The sequence below is a fragment of the Rhincodon typus genome, chromosome 6 (assembly GCF_021869965.1).
Source record: "Rhincodon typus isolate 14 chromosome 6, sRhiTyp1.1, whole genome shotgun sequence".
Classification (NCBI taxonomy): domain Eukaryota; kingdom Metazoa; phylum Chordata; class Chondrichthyes; order Orectolobiformes; family Rhincodontidae; genus Rhincodon; species Rhincodon typus.
Window position 1 is genome coordinate 2,229,198 of NC_063337.1, and position 22,200 is coordinate 2,251,397.

Genomic DNA, 22,200 nt, shown 5'->3' on the forward strand with positions numbered 1-22,200 from the left:
CTGGATGAACACAGCAGGCCAAGCAGCATCATAGGAGCAGAGAGGCTTTACCCTAGGTACACAGACAGGACTCCTCACGCCGCCCCTCACCACCTTTACCTGCTGTGACTGACAGACACCATCTATCTTTAAAGTTTCGGTGTTGCTTTGTTGATGTTTTTGTTTTCTCTCCGGGGATGAATAAACCGCCTCGGAATTGCGCGACTTTAGCCCGAACGGTGAATTTTTAGCACCATTTCTCCTCAGCAGCCAGCTGCTGTTACTATAGTAACCACCACGCCAGCCAGCCTGGGGAGGCGAGAGATTTCAAAACCGAGTAGCACCCTGAACTCTTTTCGGACATTTGCATACAACTCCCGCAATGCCCCGCGCGAACGGACCGACCGTTGGGGACGGGGAGCCGCGCGCCATTGATTCTGGAACCTGTAGTTCTAAATCCCCCGCCCACGGCTGGCCAACCGCCTTCGCAACTCATGTCACGTGCAATGACGATGCCGTGCCCACCCCTGTGACGCAGGCGGGGCGGCTCGGTATGGGATTGGCTGGATTTCGTGAACGCGCGTGCCGTTCGTGGCCGTCACACCGCCCTTTTCGGGCGGCCGAAGGGGACAAGATGGCGGCGAAAGGCGGAAAAAGCGGTTTTCTGTCCAAAGTGAGTCGAGTCAACGCCTTTTACTATCTGGCAGCCTACGGACCAAAGTTTTTTTTTTATTTCGTCGGGCTAGCAGCCGCAAGGGGTTCCTCGTCGGCGATGGGTTTGGGAAGAGAGAGAGAAGCAGGTGTTTTTTCAGGCGGTAATGGTGGAGACATGGTCACCGCCAGTGCGCTCGGAATGCCGTTATCCGCGGTTCAGGATGACGGGGAAGTTAAAGGCGGCCCCCCACGTACAGGATTCTAGGTAGCGCCTTTCCAGATTAGCTAACGGCCGACGTGGCCCTTCGCCTCCTCAGTGACGTAGCTGGAGGACCGCGCCTCATACCGGTTCATTGAGGATAGGCCCGTTACAATACAGGAGACACCCTCCCCCCCCAGCAAAAACCCTCAATCGTGAGCTTTGAGCAAGAGTCGCACCAAACGTAAACTCTGCTTACTCTCCACAGATGGTGCCAGACCTGCTGAGTTTTTTCCAGCATTCAGGTTTCCACAGTATGTTGTATTGCCAGCTGTTTACAAGCGCAGCTGGCTATTGAACCATTGCTTTACTGAGTGTTTTAGAGGTGGGAAATCTTAGGCTATGTGGCCTGGACAGTAGGTTAGTTACCTCAAAGATCCATGATTGGACCTGACCCAAACTGAGGATGAACATACCTAAGCATCGCAGACAGCGGCACATTTTTTTTTCATTCTGACTGTCAGCCTTTGGTCAAGTCTGACTCCAGAGGTTTGCACACCATCTAGGCTGATGCTTCAGTGTCAGAATTGTCTCAGTGCTATTTCGTCAGAGGAACCAGTTTCTTATGGATGTAATGTTAAATCCAGACCATCAAATGTTGAATGAAAAGAGCACAAGAATTGTCCACAAGCAAAATACATGGGATCTTCACATTTGAAAGTAGATCCTAGAAAGCAAATTTGGGAGTGAAGATTCAAGTAAAGTCTCCTCTGTACAATATTGCCTTTCATTATGGCTCCTGAGTGGTTCAAATTGAGCTAAATAAGCGTAGGTGACTTGTTGGGAGTGGGAGAGTTTATTTGGAAAAGAAACAACAGAGTGAGAATCTGTGACCGACTCTTCCTATCTCTAATTCAGTCTCTGGCTTTCCTATCTCTTTTATTCTTGCTGTTTGTTTGGCAGCAGAGTCTGATGAAAAATTACAATGTAAAAGCACAAGCGATTGAAATCTCAATACTGCCATCTGTGGGTGTGGAGGAGAGGGCGATCACAATGGTGGCAAATTCTGCGCAGATAAGGTGGCTCACGGTGTCCAAGTGTGTTGTTGTTGAAGGCTTTGGTGAACTAGATTTTAAAATATTTGAGTGTAGAGTAAATATAGCAGGTAGGACCCATTACACAAAGCTTTCAGGTGTCTCACGACCTGAAATTGTTACATCAGGAAGTGAGTGAATTTAAGCAGGGATTAGAGTGAAGCAAAGGCAGGTTGATGGATGGTATTGGTAATAGTTTATTGTTACTATTGCTGCTAATTGTGGGATGTTTACAGTCTTATCATTGTGAACCATATTGTAGACTGATCCAGTCATCTGGTTCTTATAGAACCTATTAGCTTTACCTATCTTTATTAAAGTGTAGCAACCGATCTCCACAATGCAGTTGATGGGCTTTAAACCTATACATCCCGGGCCATGGGCATTCAAATAAATGATTGCAAAGCTTTGCAATTTGGATGCAGTAAAAATAAGAAAGCGCTGATGTCACCATGCCCACCTTGAACAGTATTTTGAGCTTGTGAGCAGAATATTTCTAAGGACTAGTGAAGCAGTACAGTGAAACTTGGAGGTGTTGCATGGTGTCAGTATTTCTTTTATATGTCATACTTGAAGGAATAAGAACTTCAGATGTTGGAATAAAATAACCCACAGTTTGAGTTGTTTATTGAAAAGGAAGTTTTTTTGGATAATTTCCATAAAAATTGTAATTATCCATGCTGTTTCTGCCTCAATTTATGCAGTTTTGTTTGCCTGTTAGTGCTGTGCTTGCTAACATGCGCTCACCAGTCGGATGGCATTTTGGTTTTAAAATTCTCATCTTTGTTTTGAAGTGTCTTAACCGTGTCCCTTTCTGTATGTAATCTCTGCCTTTACAATCCTAAAGATAACTGCATTTACTTAAAGTTGGCCTCTTGAGCATCCCAAATTTTAATCACCCTGCCATTGTTAGCAATCATTTCAGTTTCTCAGGCTCTATATTCTACAATTTCCTCAAGTTTCTAACTTGTTTTCCTACTTTAAGACCCACATTAAGGCCTATTTGTTTTCATTTTCCTAAATAACTACGTATTGGTAGTTTTTTTTTGTAATTAGGATATTTTCTTACATTTAAATGCTAAATAAATGTGTTATAGTTAATTCACTGAAATGCCTCTCTAGCCCAGACGGTAGAGTAACACATTGAGTATGTAAAATAAGTTGGATATGCGCAGCAGAAGTTAGCTTCTGAAAAGGTTTCCGTTCAAGACCAACGGGGTAGGGTTACAGATATACACATTCACAGAAGTAGGTCGTTTGGCCTTTTGAGCCTGCCCTGCCATTTAAAGGGAGGCTACTCATTTTGTTTTGACTTCCACATTTCCATTTACCCCTGTGACCCTAGGTGTCTGATTTAAAAGAATGAATATTTCTAAGGCAGAAGTAGGTACAATGCCTCCATCATCATCTGAGGCAGTGTGCCAAAGTTGCACAACCCTCAGACAAATTTTTCTGTCCTAAAAGGATAGTCACTCGGTTTAATGTCTCCGAGTTTTATGTTCTCAAACATTTTCAGATGCTGAAGAAGCTTTGTTGCTTCTTGATTTCAGTGATGTGATTTTTAACAAATTTCATGCAGAGTTGTAAAATAAAGCCATCAGTTCTCTCTGCTGATTGATATTGTTTAGTTTGCAATTTTCCTGTTATTCATATTCAGAGATTTTGCTTTTTAATGTTCTCTTCTGCTCAGTGAATTGTCTACAGGTCTGGGCTGTTGGAAAGCTCAGATCAAGGTCAACAAACGATTTGCTGAGCAGACGAACAAATACGGTTGAAGTACAAGTCTGAAAAGGACTGGATGCATGACAAACTAAACAATGCCAGCAAAGAAGTTGCTTTTAAGAAACACGTTTGGGGTTGCGAGAGGTGTTATGGTGAGTGAGGCAGTGTTTTAGGGGCCAGGTAACTGGAGGCATCAAAGATCCCAAGAAAGGCCATAGACAGGGCTCATCAGAGATGCTAACACATTTAGACAAAGCATTTGAGAAATTGTCCCTTAAAACAGTTGGGATGAGAGTATTAGGAGAAGATCAGATGTCAAAAATTAATGATTTTATATAGTAGGTAAACAACTACCTTCCTGAGTCAATGGGGAGCCTGAACCTTACCTTCAAGAACAAAGGGAATGGCAGAAACGACACAAGCAGTGGATTTCAAGTGGAATTTTTATAAAGGAAATAGATATATTTTGTAAAGAGCATATGAGAACAGGCCAGGTAAATGGGTAGCTCTTTTAAATAAAATCTGCACTGCTGTGATGGGCTGATTTTGTTTCTGGGTTTCATTTTTTACTAGTGGAAGATCGATGACAAGCCAGTTAAGGTTGACAAGTGGGATGGTGCAGCTGTGAAAAATGCCTTGGATGATGCTGCTAAAAAGGTAAGAGAATGGCTACATGGAATCTTTGACCTTTGTTACAGTCCACCACTCCTACCAAACCATGGCATTCTTCTAATCACTACTACATGTCGAGTTTGAAGTAGTAAGCCAACCTGTTCTTTCTTCATTAGCTCTGTTGGCTTGATGGCTGGTTTGCAATGCAGAATGGGGCTGACAGTGCTGATTTAATTCTCTCACTGGCTGAGGTCACTGCAAAATCTGCATTCCCCGCTTTGCCTCTCACCCGAGGGGTGGAAACTGTTGGGTAATCATATCACCAGTTGAGAGAGCAGCTTGTGGTCCTCTGGAGCAATGCCAATTTTCACTTCACCGACTTTGTTAATGTGATTGCAGTATTTACTCTTGCTATTTATATACTGTGAGTAGATGCCCATCTGTAACTGTCCAGGTATATTTACACAACTCCATAAACCACCTTTAGTTTTTGTGCTTGCAAATGAGCAAACTGTTCGGCAGACCTGGAGATTTTGGAAGGGCATCCTTGGCAGGGTGACAGCTTAGTATCTTTCTGATGGAAGCATGTTTCTATCTGCAGGTGCTGTCTGACCTGCTGTATACTTTACAACATTTATTGTTTAATCTCTTTTTATTATGTATATATTTGCTCTCAAATCTGTAATTTTCACCATTTTTACTTCTCACTAGGTCCTTCTGGACAAGTACGGGTATGAGGAGAATTATGGACTCATCGATGGACGACTCCTCATTTGCACAATCTCCTGTGTCTTTGCAATAATTGCACTTGTTTGGGACTACATGCACCCTTTTCCAGAGTCGAAGAGTGTCCTTGCGGGTTGTGTCCTTTCATATCCTTTCCTTTTAGCAGTGAATAGTTACTTTGTTGTGGTACTGAGGCGATGCTTTAGTTTTGGAGATACATCTGCCTCCTTACCATAACATTCCCCCCACCCCCCGCCCCGAACATGTTTCTTAAAAGCAATCTCTTTGCTGGTGTTGTTCAGTTTGTCATGCATACACCATATAGACAGGATGGTTAAAAAGGTGTTTGGCTCACTTGCCTTCATTGCTCAGTCCTTTGAGTGTAGGAGTTGGGATGTTATGTTGAGGTTGGACAGGACATTGGTGAGGCCTCTTCTGGAATACTGTGTCCAGTTCTGGTCCCCCAGTTATAGGAGGGATATTATCAAGTGGAGAGGGTTCAGAAGAGATTTACTAGGATATTTCTGGGAATGGAAGGCTTGAGCTATAAGGAAAGGCTGGATAGGCTGGGACTTTTTTTCACTGGAGTGTAGGAGGTTGAGAGGTGACCTTAAAGAAGTTTATAAAATAGTGGGAGGTATAGATAGAGTTGATGGTAGTTGTCTTTTCCCTAAGATGGGGAATTTCAAGACTAGGGGACACATTTTTAAGGTGAGAGGAGAGAGATTTAAAGAAGACACGAGGCAAATTTCCACCGGGAGTAGATCACGAGTGGAATGAACTTCCTGATGAAGTAGTGGATGTGGGTACAATTACAATGTTTAAAAGATATGGTTAGATATGAGTAGGAAAGGTTTGGAGGGATATGGGCCCAGGAGCAGGCAGGTGGGACTAGCTTAGTTTGGGATTATTTTCAGCATGAACTGGTTGGACTGAAGAGCCTGTTTCTGTGTTGTATGACTGAAGTTTGTGTAAGACCCAGTGGCCACTATTTAAAGAATGTTAATGCAGGAAAGTAGTCAATTATGCATTTTGGTGCGGGCTTAAAATGGCACAGTTGTAAACAGGGACATAGGGAATTCAAGAATGTAGTTAGCAAAGCATTTGGGATCTTGAGCTTCATAAAGGTTTAGCCTAGTCTACTACTTTTTTGTCTTAACAATAAGATTTTTAAATCTGTTATTGCATCTCAAAACATTTAACTGGAGAGAACTGTGGACTTGATGTAGCCAGCGCCTTTGGACTCCTGAAAGAGATTGAGAATGTTTCCACTCCAGTGATCTAATGTCCTATGTACATATTAGGATGCTCCAGTTTGTGATGTCTGACCTTGCACTATCAATGTCAAGGTTTGAGAGAAGTTGCCCAGTTTATTGTGGTGGGCATGATGGAGTGCTAGTTTGGCCCCAAAAACTCAAATTTTAGTTTACCAGTCTGCAATCTTTCTCTAGAGTTGGGGATAAGAAAATTTGTGGTCTGTCTCGTTCCCTGAATGTCTGATTCATCTTCCAAGTGACTGAGCATAAAATCTATCCCATTCCTTTGCTTCACTTAACAGAATCCTACAGCATAGGAAAAAAGGCATTTGGGCTGTGGAACTTTTGCAGAGTCTTTGGAAAGAGCCCTTCGATTAGCTGAATTCCTTGTCATCTTGCTGTTTCTCTGTATTCCTGGAAAACATTTCTTTTTAAATGCACATTTGATTCCATTTTGATTCTGTTTTGACCACTTTTTAAGAAAGCTGTAAAAATCTTTGCCATTGCATTCTCAGCAGAACTGGCCACTTGAAGTTTAGGTCTTGAGTGTGGGGACATTGATTCTGTAGACTTAGGTAGTTTAGGAAGAGAACAGTGAGGATTTTCAATTTTCTTGAGGGACGTGGGCATCGCTGGATAGCCAGCATTTATTGCCTACCTCTAGTTGCCCACAAGCAATGATGAACTATTCCACATTTCTTAAATAATCTATGAAACAAGAAAAGGGAATGTTGGAGAACCAAAGGTCTAGTGAGGGTGTGGAATCAGAGGAAATAAGTATCTTAGAATCCCTACAGTGTGAAAACAGGCCCTTCGGCCCAACAAGTCCACACCGACCCTCAGAGCATCCCTCTGTAGCCCACCTAATCTACACATCCCTGAACACTATGGGCATTTTAGCATGGCCAATCCACCTAGCCTGCACATCTTTAGGCTGTGGGAGGAAACCGGAGCACCCGGAGGAAACTCACACAGACACGGAGAGAATGTGCAAACTCCACACAGACTGTTGCTCAAGAGTGCAGTCGAACCGTAGCTCCTGGGGCTGTGAGGCAGTAGTGTTAATCACTGAACCACTGTGCCACCCCAAATATTGGTAAGAAAGTGGTGCTGGGGCAATCAATAAGTTTAAAGGATGTCAAATCACCAGGGCCTGAATCCACATCCTACTGTCGTGAAGGACGTAGCACTGGGAACAGTGGATGCATTGGTCTTCTTCCAAAATTCTGTAGACCCTGGAGTAGTTCCTACAGATTGGAGGGTTGTGAATATGACCTTACTATTTAAAAGGGAGGGTTGAGAAAAAACAGAATTAATTACAGACCAGTTAGCCTAACATCAGTCCTGGGGAAAATAGAAGGTCTATTATAAAAGATGTGATAACACAACATTTGGAAAGCGTTAATAATTGGACAAAGTCACCATGGCCTTATGAAGGGCAAATCATGCTAAGCACATCTACTGGAGTTTTATTGAGAATGTAACTAGTTAAAATAGATAAAGCAGAACTAATGGATGTGGTGCACTTGGATTTTTAAAGGCTTTTGATAAGGTCCCTTATAAGAGCCATGTTAAAACACAGGGTGGGGTAATATATTAGCTTAGGTAGAGAATTGGTCGACAGAGAGGAAACAGCATGAAAATAAATGGTCTTTTTCCAAGTAGCATGCAGTGACTTCCAGAAGGATCAGTGCTTGGGGCCCCAGCTCATAATATATACAAATGACTTGGATGAGGGAACCAAATGCAACATTTCCAAGTTTGCCGATAACACAAAATAGGGCTGGTTGTGAGGAGGAGGCAAAGAGGCTTTGAGGTGACTTCAACAAGTTGAGTGGCTAAACAATGCAGGTGCAGTACAATGTTGCTAATCATGAAGTTATGCACTTTGGTGTGGGGAAAATAGAATGGAAGAGTATTATTTAAATGGTGTTATATAGGGAACTTGTACACCAGTCAATGAAAGCAGACAAACAGGTGCAGCAAGCAAATGGTATTTTGCAAGAGGAATTGAGTTTGAGGCAGAGATGTTAGGTCCTTGGTGAGACTACACTTGGAGTATCATAAGAAGTTTTGGTCCCCCTACCTCCAGGAATATATTTGGTGTTAGAGGGCATGTGCAGCACAGGTTCGCTAGGCTGATACTGGGGTGGCAGGATTGTCCTTTTGATGAGAGATTTTGATTGACTAGCTTGTATTCATGAGTTTAGGAGGATGAGAGGGGATCTGATTAAAATGTTACATTTCAACAGGTCTGAAAACAGACTAAGTGCAGGGAAAGTATATTCCTTGGTTGAAGTCTAGAACTGGAGGCACAATCTCTCCTATGAAGTAGACCATGTAGGACTGAGATCAAAAATTTCACTGCAAAAGGGTACTGCGCATGTGGCATTCTGTACCACAACATTGGAGGGCAAGTCTTAGAATATTGTCAAGAAAGACAGATATGTTTCAAGATTTTTTAGACAACAAGGGTTATGGGGAGAAAGCAGGAATGTGGCATTGAGAGGGAGGATCTTCTTTAACCCTCTTGAATAAGATATGAAATGTGAGCTGGAGTAGGCCATTCAGCTTCTCAGGCCTGTTCTGACAGTTAGTAATAAAGTGACTTCTCTGATTTTAGCACTGCTTGCATGTGTACAATATCTGGTTTTCTTTAACATATGCATACCTATTTTGTTATGATGGGGATTCTCACGTTTTATACCTCTTACAAAGAGAGGAGCATATTTTTAATTGCTATACAGAAAGACCCAGCTGGATTAGATCCCGGTGACATCTGGCAACTCTCATCATCTCTGCGGAGGTATTGAAGTGATTTTTCGTTTAAAAAATGTTCATGTTAAACTATTTAATTATTTCAGTTGGTAATTTTAGTCGAATACAACAATTCTAAGCAGTCAGAGGTAGCCCTGTTTGACTGAACAGACTGGTCTCATTTGTTCCTGCTCATACTTTGAGGCTGGGTGATAAGTAAATGCATCAGACTCCGACATATTGATGGCTATCAGCTGAGCTGCTGTGGTTGGCTTTTCAGTTGAGAATGTATACTTGAGTCAGACACCACAACAGTCAACTCTTTGGAGCTGGCAGCCAACATTTTAACTGGCAACTAATAGCTCGTTTATGTAGAGAATAGGGATTTGGAGCTGATTTTTGTTTGGCCAACCATTGAAAGATTAATTATGTGCCCCTGACCCAGCAGCCTTTAGTGAAAGTTGTTCATGGGGATAATTGCAAAGTACTGACTGATTTTAATTATTTTCTCAATTTGTGACCTACATTTTCACTTTTATTTTGCGTTTTGTTAATTTCTGCTTTTAGATTTGATGATCAGTACACCTTGAAGATGACTTTCATTGATGGGCGAACCAACCAGGAGCGGGAGAGGGAGTTTACCAAATCTCTCGAGTACTTCTTTGATGAGTCCGGTACCTTGGTTATGGATTTGTTTGAGAATGAAGTGTCCAAGCTTCATGATTCCTTGGGGAAGAAGAAGAAAATGAAATAATGTGCGTGTTTCTTCGCATTATGTTGTATTGCTGAAATAATGTCTGCAAAGAAAAGGGGAAAAAAAACACTTTTTGAAATATCTTTGTTGTGATTGCACCCTATTCAGCACTGGTTCTGCTTAGGGTTGGAGGGGCACTTTGCATTTTCCAAATTCATTTAGCAGCAGCAACTTGCATTTATACAATGCCTTTAGCTTTGTGGAAGGGTCATATGTGATTCCACAGTTGCAACCAGTCTGGTCCAGCCTAAGACTGTCTCTAGTGAAAAAAGATGGAGTTGGTGTCTTGGGATTGGAGTGTTGTGGCGGAGGGCTAAGGGCATTTGGTGTTTTGGTGTTTCTGGTATAATTGGACTGGCTGGAAGGGGTAGAAAGGATGCACTCTTGGAAAATATGTTCAAATACAGACTTTCTTCATGAGGAAATGCAGTGCAGCCTTCCTACAACTGACACATACCAGTTCCTTGCACATGAAGCTTTGTCAACAGCTGCTTATCCTTTGTTAATATTCAATATAGAAGGTTTGAGGGAGGGGGAAACAGTTGATATCATTCAGGGGAGTGGCAACAGAGGGGGCAACAAACCAGGTTTGGCCTTTCAGTTGAGATTGTTTACTTGAGCCAGATACCACAGCCGTCAACTCTTTGGAGTTATGCACACCTTGAGTAGGAAGCCAACAAGGAATTTGTTGATTAGACTGCTTGATGTCATGAGCTGTGCATTTTCTGTTAGATAGGGATGGACTTTGGCCAGTATTTCAGGCTTGATTTTCCAGTGGGCTGTGTAGATCCTGATTGTAATGAACTGGGGTGACCTTTGCAGGGGGGTCAAGTTCTCAATACTGTCTCTGCCCCATTTGGACTAACGTGGTGAGCAGTGAGCTAGACACTGAACCAGTGCAGCCACTGCACACTTACCCTCAGTGTCTCCTAGAACATGTGGGTGTTAGGTGAAGGTGAAGTTAAACTTCAATGCATCAGAATCAATGTGTTAATTCCAGTGATGGTAGATGAGTTGAAACTCAATGCTGGGGCGAATTTCTTCTGCTCTTCAAAATAGTGCTGTTCCAAGAGTAGCCGTGTTTTGTTTTAAAACACATAGTTGGATGACATCCCACCTACACATGCCATCTTTGTCAGTGTCAAACTGCCTTGGTATTGCTAGGCTCCCTAAGGTGTTACTGGTTCCCACATGGAGATTAAGCCTAGTAAAACTTAAGCAACAGCATTTTCAGAAGAGGAGAATTGATCCCAACAAAGTGACATGTCAAGCTAACTTTTTCTGAAGAAGGGTCTAGGCCCGAAACGTCAGCTTTCCTGCTCCTCTGCTGCTTGACCTGCTGTGTTCATCCAGCTCTACCTCTTGTTATGTCAACTTAACCAGCTGTGCACCCGTCCTTAATGATGTTGGTTTTTTTTTGGGAAGAAGAGCAGAAACTCTTTGCATTGTTCAGTTCCTTCATTCTAGAATGCTTCTTCTGTCTGTCCTGAAAGTTTCACACAGCAAACCTTAGGCAAATTGGAGTTGAAGCAGTTGTTTTTTAAATACCTCTTGCCCCCACATGTTCTGATATCAGTCTAATAAAATAGAACAAGGCAGTGGGTGAGCACTTGGCTGCCCCCAACATGGAGGCAATGTCCAAGATACTTTGTGGTACCTATGACCCTGTCCTAGGCAGGGATAATCAGTCTTCATTCTCTGCCACATTCTGTGTAAAATCTCATCAGTGTAGGTAGGCCTGTAATGAAGCTAAAGAAACTTGCCCTTCAATGCTGAATGAAGTAATGAGCCAAAGTGAGTATTTACAGAGCAGCAGTGTCCCTTTGTGACCTTTGAATAAATGTCTCAAACATGTTTATATACAGCCCCTTTGTGACTTTGAGAAATCCCAAAGTGCCTTACAGCCAGTGAAGTACTTTTTTTTTTGTTTGCAGTGCTATCTTGACACAATGTGGTGACATATGGCCACCAGTTTGCAGATGTTGGACTGGTGATTTGAGTTTGAGGTGAGGATTTGTTCTGAAATTATCACCTTATGCTGAAGATGTTTTTGGTACGGTACATAACAGGTATGGTAAACGTCTTTCTTCCGCAGATCCAGCTGTCAGGGATGTTTTCTCTGACATCTTCTGAGGATCCTTAGCTAGAAGTGCTGTGGTATCTTTCATGGATAGATGAGATCTTAGTGATTTCTTGTGAGAGCTAAATGCTTATTTCTCACTTTCGGTTCACTTTCAAGAAGTCGCTAAGCTCTCTAAGAAAGCATCATCTATCCATAAAAGGTACCGTAGCACATCTAGCAAAGTCCTCGCAGAAGACGTCAGAGAAGACATCCCTGACAGCTGGATCAGCGGAAGAAAGGCATTTATGACTTGAACAATGAAAGGTGTATTGACTTTGAGACTAAATTAAATTATTTTCTTATTACTTGGGTTTATGTAAGTGGATTCGTTTATTGGAACACCATAATAGTAGAATTTAGCTCAGTTAGGGAATAGTTAGTGATTAAGGGGGAATTGTTTGGTTTGTTAGTAATTCTGTTAATTTATTCAGTGTTTACGGTTAAATAAATTGTAACTTGTTACTTGTGAATATCAGGGATTTTTTTTCATTTAACCCCCCCTTCTCTGTAACAGTTTAACAGATTAGGCGAGCTTCTCTGGGTGTTTTGGGTTTAATTATTAGAAGGGGATCTCTACCTCTGCCCATAAGCCCCCCAGCCTGTTGTGTTTTGATTTTTTTTTTTGAAATTATTAGAGGGGTTCGATCTCTCCTTCCTAACAGTTTGGGGGCTTGTCCAGCATTTGAACCTGGGACCTCTCGCACTCTTCTCCCTTTGTTTTAAACAAAAGTTCTAGCTTCCTGCCTTCCAATTCACAATTACTCTACACAACTTCGTAACAGTTCCCTGATGTAAACTCTATAGCTCCAAGCAAGATTTCCAAATAGGAGACTGGGTATGGTGCAACGAGTGGCTCATCTTTCAAAATGCAAGTCATAAAAATACCTCTGCTCCCTTGAATGGTTGTGATTACAACAATACCCAAATTTAACATGAAGCAATCTGACCAGCCTATCCAGTAATGGTACACACTGCTGTCATAGTGCACTATCTAATGAATGCAATTCAACAAGTATCATTCATTCCTGAAGCCCACCTAGATGGGCAAGGGCACTGAAGCATAGATCATCATTGCTTCAATGTCGCCTTCCAAGTCTCTTTGCTGAAGTTAGGTATAATGATGTTATGGCATTAGAAGGTGATGGTAGATCTTGTTGAACTATTGGCCGCTGTTTGGTTAGATATTTGATTTTTCCTAGACCATTTTGAGGAAGAGTTGACAGTCAGCTATGTTTGTATGCGACTGGAGTTGCACACCGTATCAGATTGATAGGTATATTTTATGATAATCTAACAGCTTCAAAGACATTTTACTGATACCAGATTTTTTCAAACTGTCCCATTGGAGATTTGAACTACTGTTCCAGTGAGCAACTGGGCCTGTAATATGACATTCCACCCTTTCGAGAATGGAAAAAGGCTTTAAAAGTATGAAAACTGGTTTTACCTGCACAGTAACAGTGATGCTGAGGTAATTTGGAAACCGATTGAAATCAAATCCACTTCATTCAGCAATTGAAATGGCAATTTTCATGTAATTGATTACAGACGGTATGCTATTGTAGATAATTTGTGAAAGTTAGTTATTATCCTACAAGAACTTGCATTTATGTAGTATCTTTAACACAGGAAACCATCCCGGGCACTTCACAGGACAATGGATTGAGCCACAGAGCTGATGTTAGCACATGTGACTAGGCTTTCATAAGAGGTGTCAATACAAGTTAGAATTGTACCCTTTGTTTTATGTTGTCTCTGCACATTCTTTCTACTAAAATTTAATTGCTTCGCAATTCACTACACTAAGTTTCAACAGCTGCACATCTGTGAATTCTACCAACCTCTCTGTATTGATTTAAGTTTCTGCATTATTCTCATATTTCACAATACAAGTTTCCTGTCACATGTAGATTTTTAAATTGTGTCCTGTACACCAAGATCAATATCATTAATATGATAGGAAGAGCAGGGATGCTAACACTGATCCCCAGGTAGTTCCAATATAAACATTCTTCCAGCCTCAAAAAAAGTGTTTTCTGTCACTCAGCTGATTGTTACGTTCATGATATTTCTGCCTAACTTATTCCATGAGCCCTAACTTTACTCTTGAGTCTGGTGTAGCATTTTATGAAATGTCTTTTGGAAATCAGTGTACTCATGAACCCTCATGAACCAATTTATTACTACTTTTAAAAAAAAATACTAAAGCAAGTTAGTTTAACACAATTTGCAGGATGTCTTGTGTTTTTTTGAGCTCAGTATTCCATAACATGGTGCTGATCCAACTTCAAAACTGTTAGAGCTCAGATTTGTCTAAACTGCACAGGCCACCAGAATCAATCTTCATATCCCAGGCTACGGAGTCAGTGGATACCCTCACCTAGTTTGAACTGCCAGTTTGAAAGTTTACTAGAGTGCCGCCATTGAGACTTGCTGATCGTGGCTTGGATTCCCAGGTAAAAGCGAGGGCCAATACAGGGTGATCTATGCCAAAAAAATTCCTATGAGAATTGCTAAGGGAGGGAGGGCAAGTAATTACTTTTCAGTGCAAGCAGATAAAAGTGGTACTCGGCAACCCCTAAGCGACTTGAGCAGGACTTCTCGGGACCATACTCCTTCCTTGTATAATGAGGAAGAAGTTAGGAAAAATGTCCCTAAATATTTTCAATTTCATCTCTAAGGCCGGCTGGCAAAGGTTTCAAAGGCATCCTAAGTCAATTTCCAAAACACTTCATTGGTATCTGACACCACATCACATGTGGGATGTGAGCACCCTCCTGGCAAGGAAACAGTGTACAGACCTGAGAGAAGGAGATGGCAAGAACTGCAGATGCTGGAGATCAGCATCAAGACAGTGTGGAGCTCAAAGAAAACAGCAGGTAAGGTAGCATCAGAGGAACAGGAAAGTTGACGTTTTGGGTCAGGACCCTTCAGGCCTGGAGAGGTCGAAGGGAGCTCGAATAAATGGGGAGGGGTGGGTGCCACACTGGGTGAAGGCAGTCCGGTGGTAATAGGTGGAGGGTTGTGGAGATTGACCAATGGGAAGGATGAGGTGGATAGGTGAGAAGATGTGGTCAGCAGAAGTCTTCTGTATGTCTTCTAACCTGGTCTACTGCATCGTTACACTCAAGGTGGTCTCTACATCAGAGATCCAGCACAGACCTGGTGACAGATTCGTGGAGCAGCTGCGCCGTGTATACTCCAATCAACACCACCTGCTGGTTGCCAGCCACTTCATCTCTCCTTCCCGTTCCCTGGGCGACGTCCATCCTGGGCCACCTCCAATGTCACAATGAGGCCACACGAAAATTGGAGGAACGGCACCTTACGTTCCACCTCAGGAGCTCATAGCTCAATGGCCTTAACATAGAATTCACTACCTTCAAATTCTTCCCAGCCCTGGCCTCATCCCAAACCCATTCTTCCCTCTCATCTCCGCCTCCTTGACCTGACACAACCTGTCCGTCTTCCTTCTCACCTATTTGCCTCACTCTTGCCATTGATCAATCTCCACAACCCCCTACCTGCATCCACCTATCATCGCCAACCCATCTGCCTACACCCCCATGTCTATTTCTGAGCTCCTTCACCAGTCCTGATGAAGGGTCCTGACCCAGGACGTAAACTTTCCTGTTCCTCTGATGTTGCATGACCTGCTGTGTTCCTCAACCTGAGAGAAGAACTATCTCAGTAGACAGTTGTCTAGGCTTTGTCCCAAATGTTCAAACACCACTGTCACTATCCCTGCATATGTCCTGGCCAATTGACAGGACAGGCCAAGCAGAGACGGTGGCATAGTGGTATACAGGCAGGAGTGAATTGCTCTAGGAATGCTCAACAGTGATACTGAACGCCATGAAGTCTCATGACATCAGGTTAAACATGGGCAAGGATACTTCCTGATGATTATTGCGTACTATCTTTGGTTGCAGCACACCACTAGTCAAGGATCAGTGCTGAGTCCAATGCTTTTTGCCATTTGTATAAATGATTTGGATCTGAGTAAAGGAGGTATGTTTGTAGATGACGTCAAACTTGGTGATGTAGTGGACAGTGAAGACAATTATCTTAGAGTACAATGGGACCTTGATTTGATGTGCTGAAGAATGTCAGATGAAGTTTAATTTAGATAAATGTGAAGTGTTGCATTTTGGTAAGGCAGTCTAGGGCAGAACTTAGTTAATGGTAGGGCCCTGGTGAGTATATCTGAACAAAGAGATCTAAGGGTGCAGGTGCATAGGTCCTTGAAAGTTGAGTTGCAGATAGATAGGGTGGTAAAGAAGCCATTGGCACACTTGCCTTCACTGGTGAGTATATTGATTGTAGGAGTTGACATGTTTTGTTGCAACGTTAGTGAGGCCACTTTTAGAATACTGCATAATTCTACTCTCTCTGCTGTAGGAAAGATGTTGAACTTGAAAGGATTCAGAAAAGGTTTAGAAGGATGTTGCTGGGATTGGAGGGTTTGAGCTACAGGGAGAGGCTAAATAGGCTAGGGCTTGCTGGAGCGTTGGAGGCTGAGGGGTGACCTTTATAGATGTTTATAAAATCATGGGAGCATGGACAGGATAGGGGAATCCAAAACTAGAGGGCATAGGTTTAAGGTGTGGGGGAAAGATTTAAAATGGGGGCAAATTTGTCATGCAGAGGGTGGTGTTTATATGTAATGTGCTGCCAGAAGAAGTGGTGGAGGTAGGTAAAATTATGACATTTAAAAGGCATCTGCATGGGTACATGAATAGGAAAGGTTTGGAGGAATATGGGCCAAATGCTCGCAAATGGGACTACATCAGTTTAGGTTATCTGGTCAACATGGACGAGTTGGACTGAAGGGTCTGTTTCCATGCTGTATAATTCTGATTCTGACTGATGAATCAGTACTCTTCTGTGTTGAACAACACTTCTATGAAGCATTGAGGGTGTAGACTGTACTTCTGGGTGGGGATTTCTACAGCCACCATTAAGATTGGCTCAGCAGCAGCACTACTGTTCGAGTTGGTTGGGTCCTAAAGGACATCTAATTCCGTGCTGTATAACTCTGACTCTATAACAAGAGGGAAAATAACATTTGACGTCATCCTCACTAATCTACCTGCCACAGATGAATCTGTCTATGACAATATTGCTAAGAATGATCACCAGACAGTCCTTGTGAAGATGAAGTCCTACCTTCTCATTTGAGAATACCTTTCATCGTGTTGTGTGTCATTATTATTATGAGAAATGGAATAGACTCCAAACAGATATAGCAGCTCAAGACAGCAGCCATGAGGTGCCGTGGGCCAAACAGCATAAGCAGCAACTGATAGACTGAGCTAAGCAATCCTGCATTCAATGGTTCAAATCTAAGCTCTGCAGCGCTATCTTATCCCTTAATACCTTTGCTTACAAAATTTATGTATCACAGATTGAAGACTAATAATTGATCTAGCATCAACTGCCATGTGAAGGCAGTTTCAAACTGCTAGCACCTATTGGGGGAGGCAGTGGTGTTATTGTGAGACTATGAATCCAGAGACTCCGATAATACTCTGAGGACCTGGTTTTGAATGCTGCTATGCAGATGATGGAATTTGTTTTCAATAAAAATCTGGAATCAAATTTCTAATGGCCATGCAACTGTTGCCAATTGTTGGGAAAATCTCTGTCTGGCTCACTAATGACCTTTAGGGAAGGAAACTGCTGTCCTTGCATGGCCTGGCCTACATGTGACTCCAGACCCACAGCAATCTGGTTGAATCTCAACTGCTCTCTGTGCAGTTGGGGATGGGCAATAAATGCTGGGCACCAGCAATGTCCACATCCAATGAATGAATAAATAAAATTTTAAAAATCCACAAGCGGTCACTTCCTTCACCATCAATACCCATGAGTAGCTATGCATACCATTTACAAGATGCACTGCAGAAATTTGCTAAAGATCCTTATACAACACCTTACAAATGCCTAACCGCTCCTTCTAGAAGCCACCATGTATCTTGCAGCAGATACATGGGAACACTACCCCCTACAAGTTCCCTTCCAAGCTACTCACCATCCTGACTTGGAAATATATTGCTGTTTCTTCAGTTTTGCTGTGTAAAAATCCTGGAATTCCCTCCCTAATGGCTTTGTGGGTCGACTTACAGCACATAGACAGAAGGCAGCTCCCCATCACCTCAAGGGCAACTAGGGATGGGCAATAAATGCTGACCAGCCAGTGATGACCACACGTGAATTAAAAAAGTGAGACCCATCCACTTCAGTAGGGTCAGCTCAAGGATACTGTGGGGATACATAGACCAAATAGACTCCAGTAATTCTTGTCACTACCTTCCCAAGAGCAACTAAGGATGCACAACAGATACTGACCCAGCTAACAATGCCCCAGTTCCATGAATGAATACAATAAATAAAAAAACAGATATAAAACTGTTCTAAAGAAGGGTCATGACCTGAAATGTTAGTTCTGCTTTCTGTCCACAAATGTTGCCAGACCTTTTGAGTTTTTCTAGCAATTTATGCTTTTATCTTTAAAACAGTTCTCCCTCCTTTGCAGCCTCCCTCTGCTTGCTCCACACTTTATAGATTCTCATTCTTCTGTTGCACCTGTTGTTGCAGTTTCTCTCTTCCTGTCTCTCCTTACGGTTTCCTTCTTTTGCTGTTTCTCCTGTTATTTTACATCTTATTCCCTTTGCTGTCTTCCTTCATCCTCCCTACACTTGATGTCTCCTTCCACCTCTCCCCCAATACCCTCCCTTTCTATCTGTCTCCTTTGAACCTTGTTGGTAAGGCTTGCCCTTTCACCATCCCCAACCTAGTAATGTGCTTCTCCAGTTTGGCCCTGAATCCCCTTTACCGCTATCAGCGCTTTGCTACTTCCTCTTTCCATAATCTCTTTGGACAGAAAACCCTCCCAAGATATCTCTGCTTTTCTAATTTTAGCCTCTGGAATACCACCAATTTTAATCAGTTCACCATGTGCCTTGTGCTGTCTAATGCTTAACTTTTAGAATTCCCTCCATAAACATCACTACCTCTGTACATCCCTTTCCTACTTTAAAACAGAAAATAATCTCCTTGACCAAGCTTTAGGTGATCAATCTGAACATCTTATTTTGCTCAATATTGGGTTTCCTTTTATACCCTCCTTGGGCCATTTAATTATGTTTAAAGAGCTATTTAACAAAATTGTAGGAAATAATTCTCTAAAAGCATTTTTTTCCTCTACTCATTCACAGGATGCAGGCATTACTGGCCAGCATTTATTGTCCATCCCTAATTGCCCAGAGGGCAGTTAAGAGTCAACCACATTGCTGTGGGTCTGGAGTCACATGTAGGCCAGGCCAGGTAAGGATGGCAGTTTCCTTACCTAAAGGACATTAGTGAACCAGATGAGTTTTCCCCAACAATGGATTCATGGTCATCATTAGATTCTTAATTCCAGATATTTATTGATTTCAAATTCCACCATCTGCTTTGGTGGGATTAGAACCCAGGTCCCCAGAACATTATCTGGGTGTCCGGGATAACAGTCCAGTGATAATACCGCTAGGCCATCATCATTATTAACACACTGTGGAGCTGGAGGAACACAGCAGGCCAGGCAGCATCGGAGGAGCAGGAAAATTGACATTTCGGGTTGGGACCCTTTTTCAGAAATGGAGAGGGGGAAGGGAGCTGGGAAATAAATAGAGAGGAGGGGTGGGGCTGGGTAAGGTAGGTGGGATGGTAATAGGTGAGTGCAGGTAGGGAATGGTGGGGATTGGTCAGTGAGATGGGAGGGGCAGATAGGTGGAAAAGAAGATGGACAGGTTGTGTCAGGTAAAGGAGGCAGGGATGAGAGGGAGGGTTGGTCATGGGATGAGGCTGGGGTGTGGGGAAATTTTGAAACTGGTAAAATCTATGTTTAGGCCATTGGGCTGTAGGCTCTCGTGGTAGAATATGAGGTGCCGCTCCTCCAGATTGCAGGTGGCATCATTGTGACACTGGAGGAGGCCCAGGATGGACATGTCACCCAGGGAGTGGGAGGGGGAGTTGAAATGTAGAGCACCTGTGATCTGTTTGCGATAAACGACAACACTTTCCAATTGCCAAACATTTCAATCATCTTACTATCTCTGGCCATTAGTAACACATCTGCCTGTAGAGGGCACCCATGCTACATAGAGAAATAGCTCATATGAAAACCAAACCAGAAGCCACTCACTGGGGCTGCCCTGGCCTTTCAATCCAACGGATTTGTCAATCTCAGATTTTGGCATGCCCATACCACCCCAGCGGTGCACGTTCCATTAGCCGGTTCAGCTCCATGCACTGGAATTCCAAACAAACATATACAGATGAATGAATTAAATGTGTGAGTTGGCCATTCTGCCCCTCTAGCCTGCTCCGCCATTCAGTAAAAGCATGCTTGATCCGATTGATCCATTTTCCTGCGCACCCCCAACACCTGTTGACTTCCTTGTTAGTCAAGATGTCTAGAAGGAACGAAAATGATGAAACAGCCACCAAATGTTAAGCTGAAGAACAAAAAAAATCAGATTCAGGAAAATTATTTTTATACGTGATAGAATCTTCCTATTATATACATCTTGGTAGAGTCGCAACTCTCCAGGATTGGCCAGGCATCTGCAGAAATCAATCTCCAGGACATTCTAAATAAAATCCGAAAGAACTGCAGATGCTGTAAATCAGGAACAGAAACAGAAGTTGCTGGAAGTTCAATAGGTCTGGCAGCATCTGTGAAGAAAAAATCAGAATTAACGTTTTGGGTCTGGTGACCCTTCCTCAGAACTCAGGGTGACCTGGCTTAAAATGTTCTTCAGTATCTGCTGGAAAATGGCACAGGCTGACAAAAAGGCAATTTCATATATTGGTACAAACCCTTAAGGGTAATAATTGTAGCATACTTCTGAGAATCCTCATCTAATCTTAGTTGCATGTTCTGCTTTGTGAAGGACAGCCCCTCCCACCAGTTTCACATAAAAGTCTTCTATGCAAGGTCCCTCTGTTCAGGATATGTCCTGAATGACGCCAGGCAATCATTTTCATTCAAATGGTATTCTCCAAGCTCATTTGGCCTGGTGAGGGTGTCTACTTCCATCATAACTCATAAGCTCCACTTTCTAATGACAAAGTCAGTTGGAGCATCTGTTTGTAGTCCAGTTGGCCTTCAGCTAGTAAGCACTTTTGCATGGTCACATCATTAATCCCACACACCAAACAGTATCTCAGCATCTCACTTAGGGTTAAACCAAGTCATCTTAACCTGCTCGAAAATTCCCATACAGGTTCCCTTGGTTCTTGAACTGCAGAGTAAAAACTGATAGTGTCGCAGAATTAAAGGAGGCATGGGGTCATAATATTCCTTATCTAATTCTGTCAACCCTTGAAAGGTTTTAGTATCTAGCACCTCTGGGATAGTTAGGCTCCTAACAATGAAAAATGCTGCAGGTCCACACGCTGTCAGGAGAATTACTGGTTGCTTTTTGTCTTCCCCAGTGTCATTTGCCTGGATAAAATAACACATTCTTTCCACATACTGGGCTCAGTCTTTGATGGCATGATTGAACAAATCAAGCTCCCCACATAGTGACATGTTGCTAGAAATGCTTAGCCCTTGGTAGCTCACTGGTTAGCATCCCTAGCTCACAGCACTTGGGACCCAGGTTTGATTCCACCTGCGGGTGATTGTCTGTGTGGAGTTTACACATTCTCCTGGTGCCTGCATGGGTTTACACTGGGTGCTCTGGTTTCCCCCGGATGTGCAAGTTAGGTGGATTGGCCATGCTAAATTACCCATAGTGTTCAGGGATGTGTAGGTTAGATGTGTTAGCCTTGGGAAATATGGGGTTGGGGTAGGGGGCTGGATCTGGGTGAGATGCTCTTTGGAGGGTCAGTGTGGACTCATTGGGCTGTACAGCCTGTTTCCACATTGGAGGGATTTGATGCTTCTATTCTAACTGAAAGATGACTGTTGTGAGCAAATCTCTTCAGAGGTATATTCATCTCTCGTCACCATTGAAATGACTCTGGAGAGGCCAGTATGCTGTCACTAAGTCACCCTTTATTTACAGATGCGCAGTATGTGACACTGGTCCAGGCTTCCTCAGAGCCAGCTCTCAGAATGAGTAGATTATCTGTCAGCCAGGGCTCCCTGACTGGACCAGGTTACCAGCCCCAATCAGGGAACTCATATTCTATGATGTCCACCTGGCTGACCTCGTTCCAATCACTACACTCACAGTTGGGTTACCCTGGAAACAGTCAACACTTTGCGACTGGTGGGGCGTGGCCAGTGTGTGGATGTGGGTTGCTGACGTGTCGTCTTCACGCCCCCAACC

General features: G+C 42.9%; 2 protein-coding genes across 5 annotated transcripts in view; one reads left to right on the plus strand and one right to left on the minus strand.

Moving 5' to 3' along the window:
* Positions 1-22,200, minus strand: part of xrra1 (X-ray radiation resistance associated 1) — a 138,721-nt gene that overhangs the window by 81,165 nt on the left and 35,356 nt on the right. The window lies entirely within an intron of this gene.
* spcs2 (signal peptidase complex subunit 2) lies at positions 519-14,101 on the plus strand. Of its 3 annotated transcripts, none has more exons than XM_020521167.2 (6): positions 519-652; positions 4,222-4,305; positions 4,972-5,132; positions 8,914-9,048; positions 9,567-9,754; positions 11,688-14,101. In XM_020521167.2, exons 1-5 carry the CDS (start codon positions 533-535, stop codon positions 9,751-9,753), a joined length of 687 nt encoding a protein of 228 aa, XP_020376756.2. In that variant the 5' UTR covers positions 519-532; the 3' UTR covers position 9,754; positions 11,688-14,101. The 3 variants fall into 3 exon arrangements, with proteins under 3 accessions (XP_020376756.2, XP_048453599.1, XP_020376757.2); XM_048597642.1 differs by having other exon boundaries at positions 13,505-14,101; XM_020521168.2 differs by having other exon boundaries at positions 4,225-4,305; positions 9,567-14,101.